The sequence below is a fragment of the Myotis nattereri genome, assembly GCF_964212035.1.
Source record: "Myotis nattereri genome assembly, chromosome: 11".
Lineage (NCBI taxonomy): Eukaryota > Metazoa > Chordata > Mammalia > Chiroptera > Vespertilionidae > Myotis > Myotis nattereri.
This window is the reverse complement of record NC_138086.1, coordinates 63976537-63991143: the sequence shown is the minus strand read 5'-3', so window position 1 is coordinate 63991143 and position 14607 is coordinate 63976537. Positions and strand designations below refer to the sequence as shown.

Here is a 14607-nt window from a genome sequence, read left to right as displayed (position 1 = left end):
GCCTCTCAGGCACCCCCTTTTTCCTGTCCCCGAGCTTCATGGAAATGCATGTGTGATGGCTCAGAGGCCAGGCAATGGCACCAGGAGAACAAGAACGGGTGGGGAGGGCTTGCTATAATGGGACAGCCAGCTTAAGGCTGACAAGGTTTGCCCTAAGGTACTTGTGTGCTGACACCTAAGGGTATAAAATGTCCTTGGTCCTACTTTCTACTTGCCATGGAGATAAACCCATGCTTATCCTGAGAAACAATCTCCTGTTTCTGTATAAGTATAAGAAAATGCTCCACGGATAAAACAGACGTTTCAAAGATCAGTTTCCCTGACTACAGCTATCAAGCTGGGTTTTTTTGTGTTTGTTTCCAGTCTGGCTGACACTTCTCAGCTCAGGAAAAAATAATATTCTCTCTCTCTATTTTTCATAAAAAGTCCCTTGTGGTCACTGAACATTAGTGTCCACTTCATTTATGTTCGATTCACCTTTTCTTTGAAATTCCTTCTGCTCATTCTAATTATGTATTGGTCTCAGGGTACCAAACTTCTCATCTGAGCATCTCAGAAGTACTATCTCCGACAAAGCTTTAACCAAAGCTACTGTTCATTAGGTGGAACGTTCCCTCCTAACGACTCCGCAAGACCAGCGTTGAGAAGTTCACATTATGTTTCACAGCAGAAAATCATATTTCCAAGTGCTATACACAGCAGACTCTCTTCACTGTGCGGAAATAGAGTCCTGCTCTCGAAATGCAAATCAAAACGAATGAACAATAGAAGCAGGAACACAAAGGGACTTTCGGGTGACCTGTAATGTGAGTCGCTGCTTGGCCACCGACTTTGCAAGGAGAGTCGCTGAGGCAAAAACTACCGGTGCATATAGTTATCGAGGTTATGAAAGTATTTAGCAAACACACCATTAGATTTCTGCCCCTTTAAAAAATACCAGTTGGAAACAAGGTATTAAAATTCTTTAACGGTTTCCCAAACTTGTGGGTGGAATGTCATGTGTAAGGGGGCTTAAAGAAAACAAAAGTCCCTGATCTAACTAACTCCAAACTTAATTCAACACTGTCCCTTTATTTAGCAGAGATGATCTTGAGGTTTTAAAAAAATTTAAATCTGTATACGTGTTATGGGAATGTGATTAATCATCTCTAAATCATGTAAATCCCAGCCAGATACATTGTCACAGTATCTCATCTTACTCAGAACCCTTTTTATCACACCAATTTTGCTTGGTTTCTGATTTCACTGAGTTGGGATTAAATCAGTGCACTCTTACGGCACGATTAGGACTGCTTTAAAACTATGGAATTACAAACCTCAATGGAGGGCTGTGAATTGTACTCACTGTCATAGCTGCCATTAGCATGCTTTTCAATCCTTGCAAAACAGTGGGGTAAAAATGTCTTGTGAATAAATTCCACTGTGATATGTCTGCTATTGATTATCAGCAGCAATTATAGACATCATGGGCTCCAAAACAAGATATAGAACCTGGAAAAATGCCAAGGTTTTGTGGATCTAAAGGAATTTTGAAAAAGAAAAAAAAAGGTTATTTAAATCTGTGGATTAAAGAGCTAGTGTAAGCTTTAAAAGTTATTTACTTGCAGGCTGAATTTTTATAAGTGGGTAAAGACCTAGTCTATTGAGGAAAAAGTATCTATTCTAAGTTTACTATTACTATCTACAGAGTGAAATTAAAATGCTTTATGAAGATGTTCTGAAGCCTAATTGGATGGCTTCTGTTCTGTGCATCCCTGTGCACCCCAGCCCCCTCCCTTACCATTCTTCATTGGAGTCAAAAGATGATAGGCCCACTTGAAGTTGATGTAAAGTATTTCTCATCCAAGCAGCTCGCCCTGATAAGACTTTGGTCACATACTTTCCAGTTCTAAATACACACCAAACAAGCCTTTCACAGTTAAAAACAAAAAGTCTCACGTGGTTTCCCTTTTAACGTAAGGTGTTTGTAACCTCCATATAAACAGGTTCCTTTGGGATAAGTCTTTGGGATAAACCCTACTATTCTGCTGGCACCACAGCTTGATTCACTCATTTCAATCCCTTTAGCCATTTCATCAAGTTTCTTTGTTAAGTCTTTTTAGACAACCAACATGGTTCACTATTTTATAAACTACAAATTTGAGAGAAACGCTATATACCTCACTATGTACCTATAACAAGTCCAGAAGCTCCAATCAAGTTCCTGTTTATAATTATCTTAAAGCATAAACAATTGGATCGTTATAATTTCCCTGCTGTGCATTTCTGATGTTTATAAATGAACTGAATAGTGGTGGGAAAAGATCCCAGTGGCCCTTAACAACTACAATAACTCTCTGTAATTTGCTGAAAGCGAGTGGTATTCATTTACTCTTTTTCTTAAAGTTCATGACAAAAGCAAACAGGCAGATTTTTGTTAAGAATCTTCAGGTTGGTTGATCTAATGGCTTTGAAACTTGATAAATGCATACGTCAGACTAAAGAAATAAGCGTTTGAAACAAAGTCCTGGGAAAAGAAGCTGGCTTTGCACAAACTAAGAGTTCAGTCCTTCTGTCTGAGTATTTTCAGACAATCGTTAGTAAGGTTCGCACGGAGAGGGAAAAGAATGATTACTGGCATTGCCACGTAGGTATGAGGATGGGCTAAGTCAAAAGAGAACTTAGGAATGATGAATGAGGACCCCTCTCCCCCTTCCTGGACTCTGGTTAATAAAGAGGGGTATCTGGCTAACTGGTTCCACTCTGGGGGTTGCTAGTGTCTTTCTAGAAATGTTCTCCCAAGAGTAGCTGTTACATTGTGTGGCAAATGATTAATTCTGTTACCCCGGATTTTGCATGCCTGCTTTTAAGTATGATGGGCTACAAGTCTTGCAGTGGAAAAAGTACAAAAGTCACCTTACGTCTTACAGTGCAACAGTTTTAATAGTACTAAAACAGGCAGGACAGTTTCGTAGGCCGAGGTTGAAAGCAACCTTGCCTTACTTAACATGCTTCTACGTAGAAGGTTTCCTGCTCTCCCCCATTCCTTCACGCAAGGTGTAGGTCTACACAAGTGCTTCTAAAGTGCATTTCTCAGGCATTGAAAACAGCAGGGATGGCTCTCCAACAGCAAGCTCCTAACCAGAGCGCGCCTTCCCCACCGGAGGTCTGCACAATTCCAGGGGCGTCGCCATCTCTTAGAGCGGTGGTGCCCCTCTCGCTCCCACAGGTGATACAAGGGTGGAGGCCACAAAAGAGCTTTTTGAAGATAATAATTAGGCCGACTTCCTGGGTGGCGGGCATCTTCTCTTACCACAAATAAATATTTAATGCAGCCTTGAGTCTCGGACTATTGAAAACTCAATTGACACTTCCATTCCCAGGAACGTGAAGTCGCGTGTGGATATTCTAATTTGGTGGGACTGAGACACCACGCTCAGAGGCAGGCCAGAATTCTCGGGGTTGGGGCTGGGGGTTGGGGAGCCGCGGTGGGAAGAGAGTCCGCCCGCTACGGCTGGTCCTCCTGGGGGTCCCCAGGGAAGTCCGCCTCCTCCAGGGCTCGGACCCCCTCCGGGAGCAGAGTGGCGCGGACTTTCCGCTTCTCCTTGAAGCGCCCAGAGCGCGAGATCTTCAAATTGCGGCGGCTGTTGCCGGCTTTGTCCGCGCACAACTTGTCTGGCTTGTGGGGCTCGCCGGCGCTCGCCAGGAGGTTGGGGTGCTGATTTTCCTGGGAGCTGTTAGTCCAGTCCGGGCTGGGCGGCGCGGGCTCCCCGGGGGCAGGCTGGGCGGGAGGCTGCACCCCGACCGAGGCCTCCTTGCTTTTCTTCCTGCTGTTCACCAGCGATTTCCACCAGGGGCCCGAGCTGCCCGTGCCGCCGCTGTCGGCCATGGCCGGCCGAGGGTGCGGGGCGCCGCGCTTGGGGAAGGCCTCGGCCGCAGCGGTGCCTCTTCCCCGGTGGTCTCCGGCGTCCACTCCGCTCCTTCTCCCGCTGCTCGCAGCCGGGCTGCGGGGTGGGATCAGAGGCAGCGGTCTGCGCTGGGGAAGAAAAAAAACTTAGTTACTGGGTTTGTCAAAGTCACGCCCCCACGAGCCCCCTGCCCCCCCCCCCCCCCCATCTCATTTCCTCCCCTTTGCTCAGCGCGACACCGGGAGCAGCGAACCCCAGAGATGCACATCCCGCAGAAGTCCCCGCGGGGCTCCCCCCCTCCCCCCGCAAGGGCACGGGAAGATGACCTCCAGGGCGCCACCGTCTGGCCACGGGACTGAGTCTTGGCACTGCCCAGACTTAACCTTCGCCTGGCCTCCTGGGGCAGGAATAGCAGGGGTCGGAGAGGCCCCTCACATCTGGATTAACTGAGTCCGAGAGGGAAAACGGCTTGTCCTGTCACTGGGCCAGACTGTAGGCGGATGGATGCCCGAGGTGACGTGACCCGGTCCAGAAAGGCCTTCTCTTGAGTTTGAATGAGCAGCGGGAGGCCCTACGGGCAGGTAGCAATCGCGTTCCTGCTATAGGGGAACACTGCATATTAGAGCCCCATCAAAGGCTTCTGTCCCAGGACACTTTTCTTTCTTTTCTGTTAATCCTCACCCAGGGTGTTTCCCATGTTAGAGAGTGGGAGGGGGAGACGGAGAGAAACATGCTGTGAGGGACACACGATTGGTTGCCTCCACAGGCGCCCTAGGGACTGAACCTGCACTTGATCGGAATCGAACCCAGGACCGGGACCCTTCACTTCGCGGGCCAACGCTCTATCCACTGAGCCAAACCGGCCAGGCCCCCAAGATACTTTTCAATGTGATTCTTCAGGGTAATTTACAGGCGAGGGACACGCTCATGGTGCTGTCTTTTAAATTCTGCTTTTGACATATCTTCTCCCTTGTGACTTTCAGAGAAATATGACTAGACTTAACTTCCCTTGAAAACCACCAGCCTACTCTTTTTATTCCCCCTTGCGTCTCTTTGAAGCCACCCCTGATGATGGTTGAGATGAAGCCAAGTGGCAAGCATCCTCCCCTTAGTTCTGTATTAAAATATGCCCCGAGGCTGTTGGTGCTAGGCAACCCTTAGTTACAAATTAAGGCTTCGGCTCGTTCTTTTCCTTGCGCAATCGCCTTCTGCAAGGAGAGAGCCACCGGGATCTCCATACCGACTTGCGTCTTCCTGGCTTTAAGAAGTGCATCCTGCGGAGCGACAAGGGTGTGTTCAGCACTGAAGATGCCAATAATTCCAGAAGCCATAGAGTCCTCTGCCCGCGGTCTGTGGGGGTCTGCCCGGCACTAACTCCACGAATGCGCGGGGTTCGCTTGCGCCGCGGCGCATGCCCGGTGTCCGCCGGGCTCCTTCCCAGCCCCGCGCCCTGCGCCCCGCGCTGCTGGGATCAGCCCGAGCGCCCGAGAAAGAAACTAAAGCACACTTTGTGGTTGGAGGCTGTCCTGCCAGAACCCGCGACAGCAAGTCTGAGCGCCCACGCGAGACGGCGCGGCGGCCTCTGCTGTGCGCAGGGACCGCCGCGCCGGCTCCTCCCCAGGCCGCCCGAGGGCACACTCCTGCTGCGACTTGAAAACAATAGAAAAAAAATGGCCAAAAGTTCTTTCCGTACCCACACCCTCCGGCAGAGTTTGCAGTCGGGTGTGCAAACATCCTGCTCCCTCTACTTTACGGATCGGAAAAGTACCCCCCAAGTTTTTCCCCGGTGGTGATGGTGGTGGTGTGTCCCGAGGCAACGTTCTGACTTCTACCTACACTTTCTTCTCTGCAATGACGTGTGTGCACAGAAGGGTTTTGCACGCGTTGCTCACGGGAAAGATTGCACAAATGTCCCCAGTGCGCCGGCGGCTCGCAACTTCTCTTGGGGCGCCAGAGAAGCCCCCCAGGGAGACACCCAGGAACGGGCTCCGTCAGGGCGGACGCAGAACCAACCCGATGGCTCACCTGCTCAGGACCCCCGAGGCCCCGCCGGCGACAGTGTGAACGGGGTGCGCTTGGGTCCACCTGGAGGCGGTCCCGGGGGAGTCCGGCTTCTTTGGGGAGGTGTGCCCGCCGAAATCTCCGCAGCCCGGCTAAGCGGATTGGTGGTGGTGGTTTCCCCTGGCACCTCCGACTGCTGCGGGCGGCGGCGGCCCCGGGCTCGCTGTGCGGAGGGACCCGCGGCCAGTGTGTGCCAGCTCGATGCCCAGGTGAGTGCCCAAGCCGCTCTCTAGCTCAGCAGCCGTGCATTCTCGGGAGCGTCCCTCTCCCCTGCCCGCACCGCTCGGGAACCGCCGGGAGATGGGACCTCGGCTGCTCACTCGGAAGCGCTGGCCCTTCCTACGCGCCGGGCTCTCGGACATCTGCCCACCTGCTGGTCATTCGCCAAGTGCTTCAAGCCACCTGACCCCAGGGGCAGCGGGAAGGAAAAAAACACAACACAAAACAGCAAAGCGGGAGGCGGCCGCGGCCGCCACAGGTGCAGGTAGGCACTTTGCATGTCCGCCCTCCGGGCCCGAGATTGGACCAGGTCGCGGGCGTGGCGCGGCCTCGCGGAGCCTGATTGGAGAAAGGCTGTGTGCGCGCCGCGGGCGGCTCCGACTCCTTCTTCCAGAAGAAGCCGGGGAGGAGGCCGGAGACCGGAGGGCGGGAGGCCGAGGCCGTCGGCGGGCACCGGTGGACGAAAGTCCCGCACCTCTCCCTCCGCCTCGACCCTGATTTAGTTCCCCCTTCCTCTCAGGGCCCCCAACCGAGGCTACTCAGCTCCGACCGCAATTTTGTAAACTCCCAGGCTTTGTTTCATTTCCAGGCACAATGTTGCAGCCTAAGGCGCTTTTAGTTGAAAGGCTGTAATTTTAACAAGTTCGCAGCGTGCCCGCCGGGCGCTGTTCCAAGCGCTTCTGTGGATTAGCTCGCTCATTACAGCAGCCCTAGGAGGCAGGTACGGTTATTGTCACGGGACAGGCAGGGGACCCTAGCCCGGAAAGGTTCAGGGTTGCCCAGAGTTGCAGGGCTGGTCGGAGGCAGAGCCCAGCATCGGATCTGAAGCTCGGAGGTCTGACTCCAGCTCCTCCGGTCCTAACCAGCACGTGATACCGCCGCCTGCCTGCTTTGGGCTCCTCGAGGGCTGAGGATGTGACTTCTCTCCGGTGTGGAAGCCCAGGGCGCAGCCACTGTCCCGGGAGCGCAGGCCCAGCCTCCAGCCGCTGCAGGAGCTGGCCAGTGAATCATGTCAAGGTTCAGGGAGCTTTAGCCCTGATCACATGCCCCTTATTTTTATTCATTGGACAGAAAGGCATAGACATAAGGCAATTTCACCATTGAAGCCAGATGGGCAGTCTCCATCTTCCAGGATGCTCTTCTCTTTCCAAGAACTATTTTGATGTTCCCTGGGCTGGCTCATGATTCCTCTGAAGGCTGAGTATGGAGCAGTGGTCCCCTGAGTACCTCTGTTCTGGGGACTTTCTGAAGTACATAAATAGTGAAAGACAGAACTAGCAGAAAGTAAGTTGGAGGGGCTATTCCAATGCCTGACATAAAAATAAAAATGCTTTATATCGTTAACGTCTTACTTTAGCGTTCCTGGATTTTTAAAAGGTATGAGCAGCAGCGTGTATCTGAAGGTGATGCATTTTCATGTAGTATTGGGATTTGTTTTAGAGGTCCCATGCTAGCACCAGGACCGAACAAAGACAGACAGGCCACCAGCGGTGAGGGAAGGACAAAGGAGAGACAAGTCACCATGGTGCCCCCTCATTGCAGCTAAAGACAGTGGGCCAAGGAGAGAGACCCTGGTCAGACCTATCGTCACCTCAGGAAGATGTGGAGCTGGGTTGCTGCATTGTTGATCCAACAGGTGAAAAAAGGAAGACATTTAGGAAAAAAAACAAAAATCAGTACTGCCAACTGGCTGGCTCCTCAGGTAGTGTGGTTTAATAAAGGGGCCAGCGTCTTCTTAATAAATGATCATCTACCGACTGATAAAAAAAAAAATCATTCTCTCCCACCCCTCCCATTTATACTGAACGATTCTGATATTTCTGTTGTGTTTTGCTAACTTAGTAATGTCTTACAAACAACGCTTGCATGCAGTAAAATGTACATGGAGACATGAGCACCAAGGACAGATTAAGGGGGTAGTGAAGGGATGGGCATTGCAGACAGAGGGCATGGCGTGTGCAGAAGCCTTGAGGTGGGAAGGCACTTAGGATTTTGGGGGAGCAGTGTCACCTGAAGCCCTGCAGGATATGAAGCGGGAAAGGGGGTTAGTGTCAGACAAATACAGCTGTGTTCTGCTTCTGTTGATCCAGGAATCCTACTGTTTGGTTCTGTAAAGGGGACATGGGCTGGTCCCACATTTCCGTGTTGGTAAGCTGGGCATCCTACAGTGTTGATGCCTTGAAAGTTGACTCATCTACCCAGTGAGTAGTGGGTGACATTACATGTTACAGAATTTCAGTATGCTGAGGCTGAGCAGTCATTCCTTCTTCATAATATTTCATCTTGTCATTTTTCAAAAAAATGTATGGATGGTTTGAGTAAAGATGCTTTACTTATTTTTCTTTCTTTTTAAAAATTAAATTTCTCGGGTGAACCTCCAAGTGCGATAAATGACCATACTCAAAGACACTAGAGAATGAGTTTCTAGAGAGCAGGATTTGCATACTAGAAATGAAATCCAGAACTTCAGGGGTTAAGGTTGGCATCTGCAGTCCTCAAAAACCTCAAGTTGCACAACCATGATTGATGTTTGGGGATAGTCCTTTCACTCTTTTTGCCCTATTTTCACATTTACTCCTTTCATTCTTACTCTCCCCTTCCCATCCCTTCTTTTTTCCGTGTCTTTTACAGACTCTTCCATTCTTTGAAAATTAGATATGTATCTCCCATGGCCTTTTCCTTTATAGTCACCAATGTACTAGTTTAATATTTCTTTTCTCCTTTCTGTACTAGTACGTTCACATTAGTGTTGTTGGACTTTACTTATAAACATTTTAAAATTTTTTTATTGATTTTTTTTATTTTTAGAGAGAGAGGAAGAGAGAGGGAGGGAGAGATAACATCAGTGATGACAGAGAAAATCACCAATTGGCTGCCTCCTGCACGCCCCATACTGGGGATGGAGCCCCATCCCCGGTCAGGGAACCTGACAGGGAATCTAACCTTGACCTCCTGGTTCATGGGTCAAAGCTCAACTACTGAGCCACACCGGCCAGGCAGTTTATTAACGTTTTAAATTTAGGCAACATTGGCTGATACCATACAAGTTTCAGCACCCAAGTCTGAAGTTGAAACCTACTTTTTGTAGCATCTCATCCTATACCGTGTCAGGTTAACATGAACGCATATCTAGAAGTACAGCAATTATAGGCACAAAATATTACTGATCATTTTAGTTTTACACTTGAGTTAAGCAAGGCTGACCTGTACAGCGCATTCTCTCTCTGAAATTCAGTCAACACCAGCTGACTCTTCCTAGCACCCCATTCCTACCCCCTTTGCGGCCTCTTGGATATTGTATGCTCCCCATTTTTCTTAAAAATTATTTGTAGGAAAATGTAAGGCCTAAGTCAAAGGCGATTTACTCTAGAAAGGATTTCAGAAGCTAGGGGCCCTGCCAGGCAAGACCACTGGCCACATATTCATGGCAGGAGGATTTTTGGGACGAAAACAAGAGACCCATGTGAGCACCCGCCATAGTCACAGCTCTGCCCCCAGATCTTTTCTGTTCCAAAGGAACCTGATTGTCTGTGCAGACCTGTGGGTGGGCCTGGGCATCGAGCCTCCAGGCTATGACCCTTTGGGACCTACACTGAAGAAGAGAAGTATCTCCTATTAACCACTCCACGGGGAGTGAGGCCTCAGCTGAGAATTCTGTCCCTTTTGCCCCAGGAGGCTATGCGCACTGAAGTTGTTTTGGTGCCCAATTGTTTTCAGCAGGAGATTTCACCCAGATCATTAGCCTGTCACAGACGGGAATGGGTGGGGTTTAGATTGGAAATCATTTGCTTGGTATTTGTCCCTTAACTAGCCTATAATTTCCTTGTTATTTATTTGTTTACTGCTCAGTTTCCTCACTAGAAAACGAGTTTCATTTTATTTAATGATCCTTTACATAACACCTCCTATGTGACCTGCCCAGTTCTAATTGCTTTACAAATATTAACTCACTTAATCCTCCTAAAGGCCCCATGACATAGGCATTGTCAAGTGCAAACTTAAACTACTTGCCCAAGGTCACGCAGAGTCAGCGTCCAGGGACCTAACCAGTCACTGTGCTGCTGTCTCCCCATGAGCACTAACTAGGACATGTCACTCACGAAGCGTCAGGACCTCGCGTGTTGCCCCGCGATAACAGCTCTCCATCTTGCAGATGAGTGACCGTCCAGTGCAGAAATATGAATGCTTTGTGGGTTATAATAGGACTGACTTGTAAGAGGATGTAATAAAGTAGCAATGACATAAAATGTTGACCCATCATTACATGGACTAAGAGCCTGGTTTTCTTTACTTCTGAGGTGTGAGCCCAGGAGGTGGAGCGATGAGCTGATGAGCTTGTATCTGTGGCAGGAACACGCTCTGCGGTGAGGCCTGAGAACATGGAGTTGGGTGGTAGCCGGAGGGGAGGGAGGAAGATTATAAGGCCGGAGGCTGGCTGCCCAGATTGTGTTAAACATTGTCCTGAGGGAATGAATGGATGACCTGGACTCTAGAACAAGACTCGGCAGCACACCTTGACTGCCTCAGGAAACGAAGATCATTCCACTTTATTGCTCGTTAGAAAATCATTGATGTAAATAAAAGTCACGTGTTAACGATCCCAGGCAATGTTCTCTGGCTCGTCCCCTGGTTCCAGGTCAGGGCTGGGGAAAACTGGCTCCTGTAAAGGTGACCTGCCATCCGCAGTGACTTTCCCTTTTCAGAGGGTTGACTCGGTTCTGCTGCATTTGCCAGCTTCTGTTTTTCTCTTTTGTGGTTTGTCCATGTCAACTCATTATGTCACATGAGTGCAGGGAGCAGGTGGATTTCTGATGACAGGGTAACGTGATGCAGGACGTGAATCTGTTGGTTTCCTCTCCTGCATCAGGCCAATGTCAAACTTACATAGTTTGACATCCATAAGGAATAGCTGCTCTCCCACCTCACAGGTGGCCAGGGGAGGTGTACCAACATGTGGGGACTCAGCTCCGATCAGTGCTAACACAGACGCATCACTCGCTCGCTGTACACGCTGTTAGTGAACATTCAGGTGTATCCGTCTGATGTAATTCATTTACATAGTGGGAGAAACTGCTTCAGTGGTGGCTAGAAACCTTTTATAATAATGGCAAAGTAAGCATTCTTACCTTGGACTTCTCAGTTTATCACGGGCCTATTCAAAAGTGGGTAGCGCTCTTTCCTCTTTTGCAATGGCAGAGCAGCCCTGAGAGGGAGATACTACAAACTCCACAGTTTTATCTTAGAAAGTTGAAGCAATTTTCTCAAGGTCACAAGACCATCAGCGGTGGAGTTATTTGGATTTGCCTTGAGTTACTCTGTCTCTAACACAGTGTTCTTCTGATATGGCTATTTGAATCTCATATTGCTTCTTAGCTAATCACCCGATCATTATATGTTTGTTGGTATCATATCAAGAGAGCATCGTAATTTAAAAAGTCTGATTAGGTCATTGTTTCCTAAGTTTCCCCCTTACAACAATGCTAAGTCATATATGGTTGCTTAAGGGGAGGGGGCAAAAGTAGGTTCACAGTTGTGAGTATGCAAAACACAGAATTTATTCTTGCTTATTCATTATTGTATTATTTTTCCATATGAACTGTAAACCTTTTTTTGCCCCATCCTGTATTAAAGCCCTATGGAATCTCAGAGCACTCACAGCTCAAATGAGGGCTGGGGATGGTAATTATATACATTTCTTGTGAAAAGACTTGATGGTTGGTTTGAATTACTAACTGCTTGGCTTTGGGAGAATTACTTAATAGCTTCAGCTCTGATTTCCTTAAACCTAAAGTGGGGCATGCTATCTCCATCTCCGGGTGGCTGCCAAGACAAAAGCAGACAGTACCTTTACTAAGTCCTAGCACTGTGCCCGACACATAATAGGCACCCCGTAAACCTTAGTGCAGCCAAGGTTGAGAACCACTGCCTTAGTGCCTCCCTGACTAGCTTCTTTCATTGGCTGTGTGGGGAAAGTACGTGAACCCATGCCACAAAGCCATCACTTTCAAGCGCTTTTGGAAAGTCATGGTCGAGAGCCTTAAAGCTCCCTGTCATTATTGTTGGTTGGGGCCAGGTCTTACTCCCCCAGGACCATGATGTACACAGACACTGGAGTATTTAATAGACGCTAACTTGCTCCGAATCTAACCTTTTCAGGAACACACTTGATGATCACATCGAATCAAGCCGGCGTTTTCTGTATGTGACTCAAGAATGCACTTTATTCTTTCAGCACCCAAATCACATTACCTCTGGCCAGAGGAGGAAGTGTGCTCAGCTGAGCTTGAAAGCCACGCTACCAGAAAAGGGATTAACAAGTCATAAGACAAAATCCTCAGGAGTAAGGTCACCACCCGCCTGTGGCTCGGGCACAAGCCAGGGCTGTGCTGCGTGTCGCTGCCCCATTAGTTCCTGGAATCATAATACATGACCTGCCCCCGCATCCCTGAGTCATATCGAAGGAGGGGAAAGACAGGAGCGCCGTGTCTCTGTTGTCTTAGACAACACAGCGCCATTCCAAAAATTAGTTTCTATTTTACTAAAGTAATATATGCACATAGTTATTATAGGGCTTCCAGCAAATTACAAAGGCTTCTTACCATAGTTCTCCCCTCAGTCCTCCCCAACCACTTTAAACATTTTTGTTTTATTGAAAATTTATCTTTAGCCCAGCCCACATGGCTCAGTGGTTGAACATCGACCTATGAACCAGGAGGTCACGGTTCGATTCCCAGTCAGGGCACATGCCTGGGTTGCAGGCTCGATTCTCAGTGTGGGTCATGCAGGAGGCAGCCGCTCAATGATCCTCTCTCATCATTGATGTTTCTGTCTCTCTCTCCCTTTTCTTTCCTTTCTGAAATCAATAAAATATATATATATATATATATTTAAAAAATTTATCTTTATTGTTCAAAGTATTTCAGATGTCCCCTCTCCCACCCACCCCAGCTCTGCCCCATCCCCAGCCTTCAATCCCGACATTTATACAACTCCAGGATTCTAAACAATATGGGCATCACACTCCCTTCTGATTAATATCCCACATTCTCTGTTAATTTCCTATTATGGCACCTGCAGATTTAGTTCTGCTTCTCTTCTCAGCATTCCCACCGGCGTCTTATCAGAGCCTGTATCTGACTGACAGTGTTTATGTGATTGTACCTGTGTCAGTATCGTGTAGACTAAGCGTCGGTGTGTACAGATGATTATATCTGCTTTCTTGCTTTTTGCCTTTTCCTGTAGTTAATAATGGCCTCCCCCACTCTCACCCCCCACCCCCCAGTTCTAATTTACTTACCTTTGTTGCCATTTGTAATTTTTCTACACCTTCCAATGGCTTCTTGGTACACTCTTGACAAGTTCAATCGTATCAGGAATATAAGTCTTTCTTTTTGGTTTCCTAAAATGACCACTCGTGGACACCTTCTCCTTCAGTGTGTGCTGGGCATGTTCACCAGGAACCTTGGCCGGGGGCAGTCGATCACATGCTAGCTGGTTTAAGCAGGAGGGACTGGGTAGCTGGCTGAATCTTAGGGATCATTTAGATATGTTGACAGATAGATGGCATTTGGTGCCAGAGTGGATGCAAAAGGAGCTTGAGAAGCAGTGTGGAGGGTGTGCCAAGGGGCCTGGACAGCAACAGTGGGAGCATGGGCAGGGGAACCTGAGCGTAGGATGGGGGTGAGGACAGTGTCTCAGCAGCTGAGAGAGAGGGTTTTGAGAAGGGAGTGGTCAATGGGCCAGCAGCTGAGGAGCCAAGTAAACAGCTGCAGGGAGGCGGGGAGGTCGGTGGGCTCCCGCACGAGCAGTCAGGGGGCGGTGGGGGTGGGTCGAGCATGAGCACCAGAGCCAGACCAAGTGATGTGCAGGTGTGGTAGCGTCTCCACACCTGCTCCCACGCATCTGGCCCCAGTGAGAACCCATGAGGGTTGAGCAGGCAGGCTTATGGGGCCACCACACTGCCTTTCCATGACATCGCAGCAGTAGACAGGTGTGGTTTGGCCTCAAAAACTCACTGGGCAGCAAACTGCTAAAATTCCTGTAACTCTAGTTTGTGAGGCTGCATTAGGATGATGCTTTATAACTGCAAAGAAAGGACACCAGTGGCCTAAGCATTCAGCCCTGCTCCGCTCCCCTGCCCACATTGGTTTATCTTCCCAAATATACATTTTGTTGCGAAAACCAGATATGGGGGTGTCAGTGTGACCCCTTCCTTCCTTTCAATCCTGGCATCAATTCAATTCAGTAAGCTTTGACATCTCTTCAGTATCTTTCATACCTACGGCTCTCGCTCCCTACTGAGGGGAGTCAAGTTGAGGTTGCCATTGCTGGAACAGCATCTGATTAGCTTGGTATCTCTGTTCTCACCTCTGTCCTTCATGTGTCACCAAACTGCTCTTCTGAAGTTTGACTTGTGCTTGGCACACAGGTTTCTTATTCC

At 48.8% G+C, this 14607-nt stretch overlaps 1 protein-coding gene across 1 annotated transcript; it reads right to left on the bottom strand.

The window, feature by feature from the left end:
• Positions 1 to 2905: 2905 nt before the first annotated feature.
• On the bottom strand, positions 2906 to 6464 carry PRR15 (proline rich 15). The gene is made up of 2 exons (XM_081102130.1): positions 5913 to 6464; positions 2906 to 4015 (listed from the first exon to the last, which is right to left on the bottom strand). The coding sequence occupies exon 2, from the start codon at positions 3866 to 3868 to the stop codon at positions 3488 to 3490; it is 381 nt and encodes a 126-aa protein (XP_080958256.1). The 5' UTR covers positions 3869 to 4015; positions 5913 to 6464; the 3' UTR covers positions 2906 to 3487.
• Positions 6465 to 14607: the final 8143 nt, after the last annotated feature.

Excerpts from the sequence above, each read along its gene's own strand:
- PRR15 (XM_081102130.1), bottom strand. The coding sequence starts at position 3,868 with ATGGCCGACAGCGGCGGCACGGGCAGCTCGGGCCCCTGGTGGAAATCG.